We start from the raw sequence: 15,386 nt of genomic DNA on the forward strand, positions 1-15,386 counted from the left end.
ACACACACACGAATATCAATGGAGATATTACAGTCCAGTATATGGCACAGTATACATGGGATAATGCACTTACAGTCAACAAGTGAAGGAAAAAAGAAAATTATTAATAATAATAATTAGTCATTTAGCAGACGCTTTTGTCCAACGCGATTTAGAGACTATAGGGTGTGAACCACGCATCACCACTGCTGCTGCAGAGTCACTTACATTAGCACCTCGGATCTACCTCTCATCCGAAGAACGAAACGCGTTGTTTCACTTTCCATGGAACCGCCGTGGCATATCAATGCAGAAATTAACGTCACTACTGCCAGGTTCTTACTTTCCATTTATATTGAATCCTAAATAGATCCTCTCATGACAGTTTGCATATTTTAGGTCATTTTTTTTATATTTTGCATCTATTTTAGATGTGATGCATATTGGGCCTCTCTACACTTAATATTACTGCCAATATTCCTATAAACTATATCCATCTACATGTATACGTGTGTAAAACACAGAGCCACATTATCAGAGACACTTTTGCAGGTCAGTTAATGAACAGAAAGCATTACTAAATGATATACAAGACAATGAGTAAACATGTAATCCTTAGTAGAGACCCAGACTTTGCACATTTCAACATTAAACCACACCAAACGAAGAAAGACAACAGAGAGACGCATGTTTATTTGTAAAACTGTAATGTGGCATGAAGAATTCTCAGTAACAGAAACCCTAAAAAAGGTTCAATAGAAAAATCTCACATCCCCAACATTTTCACCCTTTGCTGTGTGCTGACAGAGGGCTCAAAAACAACAGGCATTGAAGTCAGCAGCTGTGCTGGCAGGGGATCCCCTTCTCTCTGTGCATGCTGCTGCCAGAACATGAAGCATTATACCTGCCACATTCAACAGCTGGACCACAGCAATATTCCAGTGTCATTTTAATTTCAAACAGGGGAGGAAGCAGTGGTGAGCTTTCTATACAGTGTCCTGCCCCAATAACAGTGCAATCCTTTTTGTTATTCCGATACCTTATAGAGACTACACGAGGTGGTTACACACACAGAAGCAGGCAACCACAGCGCATTTAACGGGACTCCCTGTGGAACCCAGTGAACTCAATTAGGAAAAGCTAGTCAGTTATTAAAATGCAAACATACACGATGCAGAAAACTGTTACAGGCCTCCAGAAAAGCAGGTTGCATTTCCTTTGCAACATCTACGACCAGACTTGAGTGACACACACACAGAAAAAAAAAAAAATACTTACAGGGGAGGGGAGGCGAGACAAACCAAAACAGAGGCTTCCACTAAAATCCTTAGTTTTTATTCCAGCAGGGTCACAGCCCAGCTTAACAGACTGTACAGCAACTTAGAATTGAAAGAGAATTCCAAAAGCAGGCACACGTGGTGTGTACATGCATGTGCCAGCAACATTACTGAAGGGATCTCCCAGAAACTGTGAAGTCATACGGTCCTTTGTGTTACGAGCAGCACGCCGATGCAACAAGAGAGGCCACTCATGGGGAAGTTTCACCTCAAACACATTAAACTGATGGAACGGGTTGGTTTTTAGATAGAGTTTTGGGCTCTAAAACAGATTGGTTTGGGGCTTAAATAAGTCAGTCCCTCCCGCCACCCCTCCCAGAAAATATAAAAATAAAATTATAAACCGACCCTTTCCATTGAAAGCTGGTACTGCACGAAACTTTGTTTCAAGTTGTGTTTTTTTTTTTTTTTTGTTAAATCCAAAAAATCTCTTAAATTATAAGCAGATAACCTTTCAAAAACGGCAAAGAATTTGTTAAGTACAATACTATGATTTGTAATTACTTTCATGAGTTGTTGTTCAGGACACTTAACTGCAAAACTCTTCATATAAACTTAAACTTATTAAAGGAGATCTTGCCAAGACAGTGCATCACTCAAGACTACAAACTGTTTTTGTTTTTTCTTTAAAATTACAACAGTAAAAGAAATTTAAACCAACAAATTCCTTGCATTTCAAACGTTATCTCCCCACTCTGTACTTCAATGTTTTTCAAGGGGCACACAGACAAGGAGTCTGTTTTGCTGTTGTCATACTGCATTGTATATAAATCAGAGGGAGGGAGCTCTAGACGAGCTTCTTGGCTTCGAAGAAGCTCTTGAGGTGCTTCATCTGCCAGAATCCGATGACGACGAGGATCAGGGTCTGCACGATGGACCACCACAGGACCCGCTGGTTGGTGCTCTCGCTGGTCTGCCGGAAGCGCTCCTCACGGTACTGCAAGGAAACAGAAGCACCGCTTTACTCCTCAGCACTGCGCACCCTCACGAAACAATCACGTCGCTGTCTGTTCAAAGGGAACAGCAGGCACGTGGCTCTGTCATGGCGTGAAGTCGTTTCAGGCTCTTGTGCTCAAACACTGCTCCCGAGAGCCAGTTCTCTCCTGCAAAACCGGGTTGAGCCCTTTTCACTGCCATGCAGTCACCATGATTAGATGACTGGAGTCACACAAGCACACTGATGGATGGGGATACTCTCTTTACATGATACATCATATCGTAATAGAAGTATGTATCGGGACACAAGAATAAAAACACAACAGAGCTCATTGCAGTTCACCAAATGATTCATGAATGAGGAATTTATTTTATAGCTGGCATGTGGAGTAGTGGTTAGGGCTCTGGACTCTTGACCGGAGGGTTGTGGGTTCAATCCCTGGTAGGGGACACTGCTGCTGTACCCTTGAGCAAGGTACTTTACCTAGATTGCTCCAGTAAAAACCCAACTGTATAAATGGGTAACTGTATGTAAAAAATAATGTGATATCTTGTAACAATTGTAAGTCGCCCTGGATAAGAGCGTCTGCTAAGAAATAAATAATAATAATAATAATAATAATAATAATAATAATAATAATGAATACATACCCTCCCATCATTTAATGTGTTTCCTTTAACAAAACAGCCCATCGTTAAATGATCCTTTGATCTTATGCATCATACCTGCAGCATCGCAATACTTAGTGGAATGCGACCTGCATATCGCGATACGTATCATCACACCCAATAAGGAGTGCAGCACTCTCTCTCTTGCTCTCACCCTCTGGTAGTCCTGCTCTTTCTGGATCTGGTCCACCTGCTCCATTAGCTGACGCACTCGCAGCTGCAGCTCAGTCAGTTTATCCTTTGCTGCGATCTCTGCGTAGTTGGTGGCATGTTCCCCAACCTGGATATCGAGGTGGACTCTCTGGAATGAAACAAACCCAACAGAGCTTTAACACCAGCAGGGCAGCAGCAACAAACCCCATCCAGAACTAGAATAACCCCCAGCCATTCCTACCAGCATGCCTCCGGCAAAGAGGGCGAACTTGGAGGAGTTGGAGTGCAGGCAGATCTGATGCTCTCCAGGCGTATGGGAGGTGAATGTGAATCGTCCTTCTGAGCCATACTGTCTGGACATGATCACCTGTAGCAAAGGAAGGGAAAAAACACATTATATATATATATATATATATATATATATATATATATATATATATATATATATATATAGATATAGATATATATATATATATAAGGAAATGGTGCAGTTCCCCCTAGCCATTGGCCAATTGGAGCCATGCCATGTAAGCAAATGTGTGGGATGAGATCTACACACAGGATAAGCTGTACTGGAATTAGACTAGCCTGGCTGCTTTCTGGTGTTGGTATTTCCAATGAAGGGACAGCAGTACCTTGTCATCTGGGTCTTTCACTTCCACAAACATCCCGAGCCCGGGAGTGGCAGGCATGTACTCTTCCCTCTGCTTGTCATAGAGCTGCGTTCGGTAGTTTCCTACAAAACAAACACACAATGACATGACATTTACAATGCACCCTGCTGTTAACTGCAACACAAATCAATCAAATAAATAACCTGCTGTCTTGATCTACACAGCAGTTCTAAACTACGCAAGACTGCATTTAAAATGACTGATCTGCACTGTGCCTGGACTGCAGAAGAAAAAAATAAACAATGTTTTTGCATTGCCTTTTAAACGTTTCAAGCCTCTCTTTCCCAGCGATGCTGCCTTAGATCAAACGTGTCATTTGTTTTCGGTGGACACGCATTCATGATCTTGTTGTAGCGACTTGGTAGCATACGTTAGTATTGACAGATATTTTCTCAGTACTGTAAAGAATAGTATATTTGGCAATATGGTGAAGCTAACAGTAGGGTATATATTGTGACTATTCTCCAGGTAATATATTAACGAATAAGCAGATGGTGAACGACTGGCCGTTTGTCTTTTAAAACTATATTGTCACATCAGCATGTCCCCTATAGTGTTTCCGCCTATGTCACTTACAAACGGTGACACACCGGAAATAACTCCCTGTTCCACAAAAGCAGCACTACAGTAATCACTTTTGAAAAGGGAAAAGTAAACATCAGATATGGCTTTACAATAAAACACAGAAATAGGTAGTCGATCTGCAAATCAGTCGACTCTCTAAACCATTTCAATTCCAGATAGTCGAGCAATCGATTCCGGGAAGCTGACAGAACAAACGGTGAATTAGTTGAACTGTCCTGCCACCAAAGTTATTTGTTTTGATTACTTTTACAGGATTTCTACATGCTTAAAAAAAAACCCTCGTAGTTTTAGAGGTTAATCTGCATACCGGTCCAGGATTGCGTGCTGGACGTGCTTCGGTATTTCAATGTTTTAAGCTGAAAACGTTATGTTACCTATAACCATGGTCTCGTCCGGTATCTCCTCGATAAAACATTTCTTCTCCGTCTCCCCGATGTGAAAATACAGGGCAGACGTTAAACTAAAGAAAACGTTCAGCAACAAAACAGACAGCCCGCACAGCTTCATCGTCCTAACCGCCTCCATTTTTACAACCGGGAATTAAAAGAAACAGGCACTGCCGAGGAGTCTGCGCAAGAAAAACAGTGCCACGTAACCGCTCGCACCGCACTGCCCAATCAGCAGCGGCGGAACTAGTAGCGCTGGATTGTGGGAGGTGTAGTTTTAACACACCGAAGCCCATCCCGCACACGCTGTCGAATGGGAGAGCAGAAGTAAACGTGTCAGATAGGCTCCCGATGATTCATGATCAGGATTACAAACGATACAATCAGATGTGTAGCATTTGCAAATATAATTTACAAATACTGTCTGTCCTGTGGATTGCATTTTATTTGCAAAATAGATTTGTTTAAATTATTATTTTTGTAATGAATGATATGATGATTGAGTTGAAGTGCTTTTAAAAAAGGAACCAATATTCTGCAATACTGGCCAGAGGATTTACAATGTATTTCCAGGTGCATGCTTAGTGTTGTTTGTGTCTCTGTGTGCACTGCACCCATTTTACTGCTGTGTTTTATTAATAAATGAAGACAAGGACAAAAGGACATCACTAGAATCGCCTTTAATTACTCCAGGACCACACACAAAGTCCCCGTCCCGCTGCATTAAAGTTAGCATGAACACACACTTTCCACCCTTTATTCCTTCTCTGCAGGGCTCAGAATGAAGAATTGGCAGCAATGGCTGCCTCTGCTGTCCAGATCAACTTTAGCTAACACGAACAGACATGCAAGGTTGTAATAACCCTGCAGAGTATGCACACATTAAAGACATGCAAGTAAATCACCAAGAATCACAAACCATTGCATGCAATGCTCGCTGTGGCAATCAGCCCCACGTGTGACTGTCCAATCCATTTTACAATGCCTCCTTTAAATGTATGACTATTATTATTATTATTATTATTATTATTATTATTATCATTATTAGTGCATTCACTAGTGCCAGTTTAATTTCCTGGGAATGTATTTAGTTCAGTTTGTATGGTGAAGTGGGGGGATAAAGCAGCCTCTGGTGCAATAATAGCCTTTCAGGTTGAGAGGGATAAGGTGATAAAAGGCTGGTTTCACAGACACTGACTAGCACTAGTCTTGGACAACCTAATGTTATTTCAGGTAAGGAATCCAAGATTAGTGCTAATCGGGGATAGCAGATGGTTTGCAGCTTTTCTACGCTGGAATATGCTGTCAAACACTGGCTAAATGATACCCAACAACATGCACTTTTCTAGTTTCCACAATACAATGAAAACCGCCTTTTGGCACAACTTGACTGCATTAAAATACTTAAGAGAGACACACTGTTCATTCTGAGCCCTGATTTATTCTTTTTTTTTCTACAGAAATGCATAGATCTCCTCTTCTGTAAGGATTTCCAATAATTTCTTTTTGAGGATAATCCCACGCAGAGAACCAATACCCCTCCACCATCAGATACCCATGTTCTCTTTCTGAACCTTTACTAGGAACTAAGCCGACAAAAGGATGATATTAAAGTACACTGAAACATTAAAAGCTCAACACCTCTGATTTCTCTACAGACAATTCAGAGTAACCAACTGCTGTATAAATCATAGTAAACTATCCATCCGAAGATTCTGTATTTTCATTTAGCTTCAGTACACACAAAAAAACTAAAACAAAAAAAACATTGCTTACCTTGAACTTGTTTTTCTAATTTTATTTTGCTGTTCAGACGAAAACTATTACAACTGCCTCACTGTGCGTTTCTTTCTGAACGGCAAGGCAGATTTATGTCTCTCAGAAAACTTGTTTGATTTCACATTGGAAGACAAATGACTATTTGAAACGGTCAAGAATACGGGCTTTGAAGCTTGGGTTGCAAAAGGCAACGTGAACAAGAATATGACCATCACACACACAAACACATGGAATCTGTTTCAACTCTTGGAACCAGTTTGGAAAATTTAAAAACAATGCGCACTGAGAATGCTTAAAAAATGAGTTTTGAAAGTGGTCACACACCTGTAAGCAAAAAGATAGACAGAGTGCACAATAAGGAAATTACAAACAACAAAATAAACTTCAAACTAAAGTCAAAACATCATTGGTATGAAGAAATAAAACTGCTAGCTCGCTGAAATGAACAGAGGCTGTGCATTTCAGTTCACTGTACAGGACACACCACAGGCTTACTGTTTAGCAAAGGGGGGAGAAAGCAGGAGGGAATATGTGTTTTACTACTTGTCATAGTAAATCAAAAATAAGAGAAGAGAACCAGTACTACCTAATGACACTTCATTGAACAGACACATTTTGTTTAGCAAAGACATTCTCTTTGTAAATACAAAAAAAAACCAAACAAACAGAAAATATTACGCTTGTTCAGACCCAGATTCTCGCAGATTCTTTCTTTATGCTGTCACGAGGCTGCTGTTTAAGACAGCATGTCCTACCATATGAACATTAGAAAACAATCTTATGTTAAACAAAATCGCACGGATTGTTTTCCTGTTCAATAAAAACGCTTGTTTCTCTCCTGGCGCTTCTGGAAGACTACGGCGCCCACGACCGCACAGACGATGATGCCAAGCAAAGCGCAGAGCAGCAGCAGGAACACCTTCCACCCAGTCAGAGGGGCGCTTCGGAAATTACCAGTCGGGTCGTCGATGTTGTCTGAAACACAAGCAGCATAATGAAAGGGGAGCCGGAGGTGGAGGGGTTTATCTTTCTTCACCATTTCACTCTACACCAAGTAGCCTGGCTGGTAAATGTAACTTTCACTCCAGAGATAAAGTGTATATAGTGGACTACGTCCAGAGTCAACCGTGTATATAGTGGACTACGGCCAGAGTTAACCGCTCCACTCCTGGGCTTTGTTCCAAAGCTGTTCCAGACCCTGAGGTACTTCATGACCTCATTTGTCCTGTTAAACCTGGAGTGGAATGGCCCTCCAGGACCGGGATGGGACACCCCTGGTCCACATCTTACCTTTGGGTGATTTGAGCAGGCTGACGCTGGGCTCTATTTTGGTCCAGTCCATGCTGTCCTCCTCAGGGGTGTGCTCCACCATCAGCTGGTACACCTTCATTGAGAGGATGTCATGGTTATCTAGAAATCAAACACACACAACACGTCAGATTTGCAGTCCTTTATTCTTTGCGCTTGACTTGGGGAAGAAACACTAGCGAGAGGTTTTACACTTTGCTGTAAAGTGTTTTCAGAGCACTGGAAAGCGCTTTGCTCTCTGCAATGCAGGAGCTGTGTTTCAGGGGGACGACAGGGTCATGGACAGACCCAGGTATGCTGACTCACCTGCAAGGTCACCTGTAGCCGCAGAGGACCCAAATAAGTATCCAGTGGGGAGTCGAACTCCTGAGACATCAAAACATTCCTTCCATTCGTTGCGGTCTTCAACATCAATCATAACCTGAGCAGATGAACAGAAAATCGACTTACTTCCTTAACAAAACCATTAATCAGACTGATCTGGCAATAGTCTGACATTTCAGAGGAGTCCAATTCAAGATTCAGCATCACAGGCTACACCCGGAAATATACCCTAAAGCCTTGATACAATGCTGTACACCCACGGACAGATAGAGATAGATCTATCTATCTGAAGCCTGGCTGTGCACAGATTAACAAGGTAAAACTATAAGAACCTAAATCAGGTGGAGAAACGCTTTGGTTAGTAACCTTTTCATCGTATCTTTTTTGTTTTAACTTGACTTTGCACAAAAACAAACACTTTCTGTTTTTTATTTACAGCTACCCGAACTAAGCAGTCGGCACAAACGTACAGTCCCTTAACAGGGAGGGAAATAAGACATCGCTGTGCAATAGTGGTATTTCCCTCCCTGCTCTGGTCAGTTCAGTTTTCAGGGTGGAGTGCAGTGTATAGAAGCTGGGTAGGTGCCTCTGGTTCTTACCGTCAGCCTGCCCTTGGAGTAGCGAACAGCCAGGTAGGTATCGTGGTCCTTGTTACGGACCTCTGCCGAACACCCCCCCAGCTCAGTCGGGCGCCCGTCCTTCCCGTGGTCATAAACCAGGGATCCATTATTTATCATGGCAGATATATAAGGGAATGAACGCTGTAGGGGAGGAAATGGGGTTTAAAAAAAAAAACAAGACCACAATTCAATCAATACGAGGCACCAAGCCTATAGCCATCCTTTTATCCCTGGAACTTAGCAATGAACCCATTGTTTTACCCGTGGAAAAAAAATCCCTCTTCCAAAACAAGAACACGTCTCCACGTCTTTGATGCTAACTAACTGTCCCCTTCAGGTGGACGTGTTGCTGTTCTGAAAATCACCGTCATCTATACAAAAGTTATAATACTTTATTTCATTTTTTTTAAGTAGATGCCAAATGTATTGATTCCCATAGTTCACGAATCCATACATTTCATAACATCAACCAAAAACAGCTTTTTATAAATAAAAAAGCAGCAGTAAGCAAGTGTTTAGTGACTTGAATGGCTTCTGCAGAATGCAGTGCAGGGCATCGTGTCCTATGAGCGTTCTCAGCTTGTGGTGAGTACTAAACATGCAACATGCAGAACTAAAAGGGTGCGAGTGTGGGGTTAGTTTAGCAACCACAGTGCGGAGCTGTTCTCAATGGATTCAGGTCACAATACACAGATTCATGTGTACTGGGCCTCATGCAGTACTTGCATTTCTATAAAACAAAACCTGACATGTGCAACTCTAGCAAAGCACAGACCAGCAGCAGCAGGGACACCTTCCATCCAGTCAGAGGGGTGCTTCGGAAATGACAACTCTATGCTGTGACTGGGGAACTGTCACAGAACTGCACATGTGAAGAACTGATCACTGAAAAATGTATTATGGTCTAACCGTAATACATGAGCCCTGAATCCTCTTTCCATCCCCATCCATTTGTGTCTGGTGCTCTGAATCCAATGTGCTTTAAATTAAACCCTTAAAAAAAACCTTGACCAGTCACTCACTTCAGAAGACTCATCATTGGGGTACGTGTCTATAAAAATGGCCAGCCCAAGAAAGTTATCTTTGCTTCCAAACACAGGCCCTGCGGAGAGAGAACTTGCATCATTAAATGAAGGCCTCAGACGCACTTACATCCATTCCTTGGAGTTCATTGCGGAAAGTATCCACAAAAATGCCCAGTCCAACGAAATGATCCTGACTTCCAAAGACAGACCCTGCGTGAAGGCAGAAACAAGGTTTGAGAGAAGTCAAGAGCTACTGCGGGTTAAGAGGGGGCCGGGGGGCAGTAGAAGTAGCAAACCAAAATGAATCAAGCTGCTGTACAGTATTTATATTAGCCATGTTGCTTACAGTCAAACCTGCTAATTAACCACTGATAGGATTCACCAGCATGGTCACTATACAGGCAGGCCATCCCATATTAAAGGTCTGACCGTACTTTCAGTTCTTATCTATATATTTGCAGAAGAGTAGAAAAAAAATGTAATCCAGCAAGTTACCAATTGACCATAACAAAGCACACAAGTGTACTGTGCAAGGACTCTGAGCACTCAGCTTCACATAAAGCACACAAGTGTACTGTGCAAGGACTCTGAACACTCAGCTTCACATAAAGCACACAAGTGTACTGTGCAAGGACTCTGAGCACTCAGCTTCACATAAAGCACACAAGTGTACTGTGCAAGGACTCTGAGCACTCAGCTTCACATAATAAAGCACACAAGTGTACTGTGCAAGGACTCTGAGCACTCAGCTTCACATAAAGCACACAAGTGTACTGTGCAAGGACTCTGAGCACTCAGCTTCACATAAAGCACACAAGTGTACTGTGCAAGGACTCTGAGCACTCAGCTTCACATAATAAAGCACACAAGTGTACTGTGCAAGGACTCTGAGCACTCAGCTTCACATAAAGCACACAAGTGTACTGTGCAAGGACTCTGAACACTCAGCTTCACATAAAGCACACAAGTGTACTGTGCAAGGACTCTGAACACTCAGCTTCACATAATAAAGCACACAAGTGTACTGTGCAAGGACTCTGAACACTCAGCTTCACATAATAAAGCACACAAGTGTACTGTGCAATGACTCTGAACACTCAGCTTCACATAAAGCACACAAGTGTACTGTGCAAGGACTCTGAACACTCAGCTTCACATATAGCACACAAGTGTACTGTGCAATGACTCTGAACACTCAGCTTCACATAAAGCACACAAGTGTACTGTGCAAGGACTCTGAACACTCAGCTTCACATAATAAAGCACACAAGTGTACTGTGCAAGGACTCTGAACACTCAGCTTCACATAAAGCACACAAGTGTACTGTGCAATGACTCTGAGCACTTCACTGTCCTGCAGCATTTTCCTGCCTGATTTTTACATGCCAGTGAAGTTTCTTATTCTGATAAATACACACACGCCAGCTCATCTGAGAATATAAACTGTATACCAGGTTGTAGCTTCTCTTTTGTGTACCAGATGCCAATTCCATCTCCATGCAGATTCTTCCTTCCTGACCCATGGATTTTGAACTGGACGTGCAACTCCCAGTCCTTCAGGAAACACGGCTGCAGAGAGAGAATCACAGTTCAAACTCTAGAGGCGAATGGTTAAACTCTGAACTCACTGGAATAAAGTGCGCTGCTGCAGATGCTGCCTCCAGCACGTGGAGGTCACAGCCTCTGCTTTCAAACACATCAGCTTACTGCAGGACTGAAAATGTCAATCTGCCTCCCTTCTGTATTAGCAGCAGCTTGAAATGAGAGAACATGCAGCACTGGATAGCAATTCCTTTATTTATTTTAAAGTATAACCTGCATCTATAAACAATACATCAGCCTGGCCTCTAAGAAGTTCAGATGAGTTTTGAAATAATACAACAGATGACAGGCAGAGAACCACATGGCATTATAAAACTCCAGCTGAACACAGATTATACCAAACCACACTCTCTCTCTCTGGCTGTGAAACACTCACCACTCTGTTCCAAATGGACCCCTGTTTACTTCTCTCATCAGGGGTCAGTCGGACGTACTGGCTGGTCAACAGTGTGCTGCCTCCGAAATCCCACAGAGGAGTTGAACTTGTCCCCACACCTACAGGACGCAGACAGAACGCAAGGGTTTTGTTTCAGTGTTACTAGCGTTACTGACCCAGTCAAGCACAGCACCTGCTCAAACAGCCAGTACACGGGTGAAAACACTCCCAGTGAAAGCCACAAGGGGGGGCTGCAAGGGATAGAAAGTGACATCTTCTTAAGCAAACAAAGCAGTTCCTGTTTGCCAAGTAGACAGGGAAATGTTTGCATTATCTGCTTTACTTACAACTTTAAGTTATTAAATTGACGCCTCTATGAAATACTGTATTCTGTGCTTTGAAAAATGCACCAGGTGTTTGAAAAGGCTTGATCAGATGCGAGTTGCAATACGTGGAGCTGGTCTTGGAAGACAGACTTAAAAGAATATTTTCAGACATGTATGTTTACACAGTCTTGGAATTAGAACTGATAATCATACAAAAACCGAAGACATAAAACACTTAACGACCTTGAATTTCTCTCTTAACGGGTTGGGCGTATTTACGCTGCAAACTATGTATGATTTTACTGAATTAAAAAATACTGATGAAATCTGAGCCAACCGTATCAACTCCCGTTAGAGCGCATAGTTTAACTTCACAAAACAGTACCTAAGGTGTGAAAATAAAACACAATAACGAAGATCAACAGGAACCGTTCCACAACTGCCTACCCGGAGGGGTTTAACTCTTCAGATAGGCAGTAATTGCAACAAGACACTGCATGGGTGCCCCAAACTAGCGAAGCACGCTGCATCACGGACCTGTGTGTGACGCATAGTGCACATAGTGTAGGAAATTAATATGTTCAGTGTAACTGCGAAGATAGACATCGAGAATGACACGACAGAAACACTACAAACGTAACTGCATGCGCTACCGACAGTACAAGAACAACAACAGCGTTATAAATAAAGTCATTCACCCTGGTATGGTTTGATGAGCGAGTGCTCCCGCTTCAAGTGTTCGGTGTTGCCGTCTGTTATATCGGCCTGGACCAGAAAGACTGGGAGGCACCCCAAAAGCAAAAACAGGCTGAAAAATCGGCAGAATGTCTCAGTCTTCCAAGACCGGACACCCCGGAGCCCCGACATAACTGCAATGCTGCTCTTTTCAAACGCCATCTTTCCCTGGTATGGACTCGTCTTCCTGCTTCCTGGTGTTGCACCAGTAACGGTTCAAAACACACACGGCGCTTCCTGGAGACGGATTACAGCGATGCTAGTGCTGTACTTTTATATGTTTAGAGTCAGAACACAAGGACATAGCTTCTATAACTCTATTAAATAATATGAACACACACACACACACACACACATATATATATATATATATATATATATATATATATATATATATATATATATATATATATATATATATATATATATATATAATTATTTTCGAATAAGATATAACTGTGATCTTCGTAGGCAGATCTCAATGGTATATGTAGACCTTGCAGTATGTGTTGTAGCACGGAATGTTATGTTGATTGGAACTGGTAGTAGTCGGAGTTGACCAATCAAAAACGAGCACATAAGTGTTCTTGACGTCACCTCGGTAAAGCCCTGCTGTCACGTGTCAGAGAGTGGATTTACTGTAGCGTTTCTTATCCTCGTCTCACAGTAGACCGGTATGGTGAGTGATGCACTTGTTGCAACGTGTTTCACGAGTACAATAAAGGGCGCTGGAACTAGGGGTGCTGGCTTTGCACGGATTCCATCATATACAGGGGTTACAGTTTTGTTCAATGGCTTGCAGCACCCCCACTTTAAAAACGGTTCCAGTGCCACTGAGTACAATTGTACAAACATATTAAAGCAGTGTGTAAATATATATATATATATATATATATATATATATATATATATATATATATATATATATAGATATAGATATAGATATAGATATAGATAGATAGATAGATCGTTTATTTTATTTTATTTTATTATTATTTTTTTTTCTTTAGGAACTTGGAATGGCTCTTAATAAAAACTCTGGTATAGCGGTCACATGTGCTTTTAATATAAAAACAGACAATAATACTAGCAGTTCATTTTTAAAAATCACTTATTTAGAAAGCGTGAAATTACCACGCAGCATTAAAACAATAGTTATTTCCCTGTGGGTCCAGTAGGTGTCGCTGTAATCCCATGTTTCGGTAGCTCAATTCTGTTTCCTTCATTATATTGAGTAGGTAAGGATATGGGGCAACAGGGCTCACATTATATAGAGAATTTGAGCAGTATTATGAGATGCCTAAACTTTTCCGATATAATCAGTGTAAAGCACAGTAGCTCAAGAGACTAGTACTTATAATGCTGCTGTAGTGTCTTCTGGCATGATATTGCTGTCATGTTTGCACATCCAAAGATGATGTATTATAAAGAACGAAGCTCCATTCAAGTTAACTGTGGATGAACGAGGCTCACCTCCCCTACATCCCGTTTCATTTTGCTCCATTGTCCTCCCGTGCATGTGATTAAATTAGGTCATGCACGCCACAGAAATCTAACTCCCTTTCCTGTGGAGAATGAGAATCACAAGCAAGACAAGATGAGTGCCAGCTTCATGTGATGGCTTATCTTCCCATTTCACAGGGTCACTATGAGAGAGTCTCTGGCACAGTCAGGAAGATTAATGGGCCCCATTTTCTACTGTGCTGCAATCAAAAGGCCTGACTTATGTGCGTTAATTATCAAAGGTATAACAATGTAACCCTTTCGCAGTCTATAAAATGTATTTTTTTTAAATTTAGCAGTCGCCAATTATTTTCTCCCAATTCAGAATATCCAATTATTATTTTAAGCTTGGCTCACCGCTACCAAACCTGTGCTGACTCTGGAGCGACGAAGATGAACACACGCTGTCCTCCGACCGCTTCTTTTCACACTGCAGACTCACCATGCAGCCACCTCGGAGCTACAGCGTCGGAGGACAACACAGATCCGGGCAGCTTACAGGCAAGCCTGCAGGCTCCCGGCCAGACTACAGGGGTCGCTGGTGCGCGGTGAGCCGAGGACACCCTGGCCGACCTAAATCCCCCCCCCCCCCCTCCCCGGACGGCACTTGGCCAATTGTGCGCCGCCCCCTGGGAGCTCCCGTCCACGGTCGGCAATGGAATAGCCTGGACTCGAATCGGCGATGTCCAGTCTATAGGGCGCATCCTGCACTCCACGCGGAGTGCCTTTATCGGATGCGCCACTCGGGAGCCCCCAAATGTCTTTTCTAATCTTGCTGCAATGAAGTTTGGGTATTTTAACCCCATCCCTGCCAAACTTACATTAAAAATAAAGTTTATTTATAACAGAAAAACACACACTTTTACAAGCATTTAGTCTTTTGTGCTTAGTTCACTGCACCGACACACACACCCACGCACGCACGCTAACACGTGCACATATGCACAGGCACGCACAGGCACGCACACGTGTACACACACGCACACACAGAGACACACACAGACACACACGCACACACACGCACACGCACAAGCCATTCCCGTGTACAAATCAATACAATTAAGTTCAG

The 15,386-nt window shown here is 42.4% G+C and overlaps 2 protein-coding genes across 3 annotated transcripts; both read right to left on the bottom strand.

Annotated features, from left to right (window-relative positions):
- Positions 1-650: 650 nt before the first annotated feature.
- On the bottom strand, positions 651-4,920 carry LOC117431242 (transmembrane emp24 domain-containing protein 9-like). The gene is made up of 5 exons (XM_058996497.1): positions 4,708-4,920; positions 3,710-3,810; positions 3,316-3,441; positions 3,076-3,222; positions 651-2,253 (listed from the first exon to the last, which is right to left on the bottom strand). Exons 1-5 carry the CDS (start codon positions 4,856-4,858, stop codon positions 2,104-2,106), a joined length of 675 nt encoding a protein of 224 aa, XP_058852480.1. The 5' UTR covers positions 4,859-4,920; the 3' UTR covers positions 651-2,103.
- Positions 4,921-5,384: 464 nt separating this feature from the next.
- LOC117413480 (vesicular integral-membrane protein VIP36-like) lies at positions 5,385-13,081 on the bottom strand. 2 transcript variants are annotated; one of them, XM_058996495.1, is made up of 8 exons: positions 12,778-13,081; positions 11,754-11,872; positions 11,227-11,344; positions 9,903-9,985; positions 8,730-8,891; positions 8,113-8,227; positions 7,789-7,908; positions 5,385-7,473 (listed from the first exon to the last, which is right to left on the bottom strand). In XM_058996495.1, the coding sequence occupies exons 1-8, from the start codon at positions 12,974-12,976 to the stop codon at positions 7,313-7,315; spliced, it is 1,077 nt and encodes a 358-aa protein (XP_058852478.1). In that variant the 5' UTR covers positions 12,977-13,081; the 3' UTR covers positions 5,385-7,312. The 2 variants fall into 2 exon arrangements, with proteins under 2 accessions (XP_058852478.1, XP_058852479.1); XM_058996496.1 differs by lacking the exon at positions 9,903-9,985 and adding an exon at positions 9,773-9,852 and having other exon boundaries at positions 12,778-13,080.
- Positions 13,082-15,386: the final 2,305 nt, after the last annotated feature.

Source organism: Acipenser ruthenus, chromosome 22 (assembly GCF_902713425.1).
Source record: "Acipenser ruthenus chromosome 22, fAciRut3.2 maternal haplotype, whole genome shotgun sequence".
Lineage (NCBI taxonomy): Eukaryota > Metazoa > Chordata > Actinopteri > Acipenseriformes > Acipenseridae > Acipenser > Acipenser ruthenus.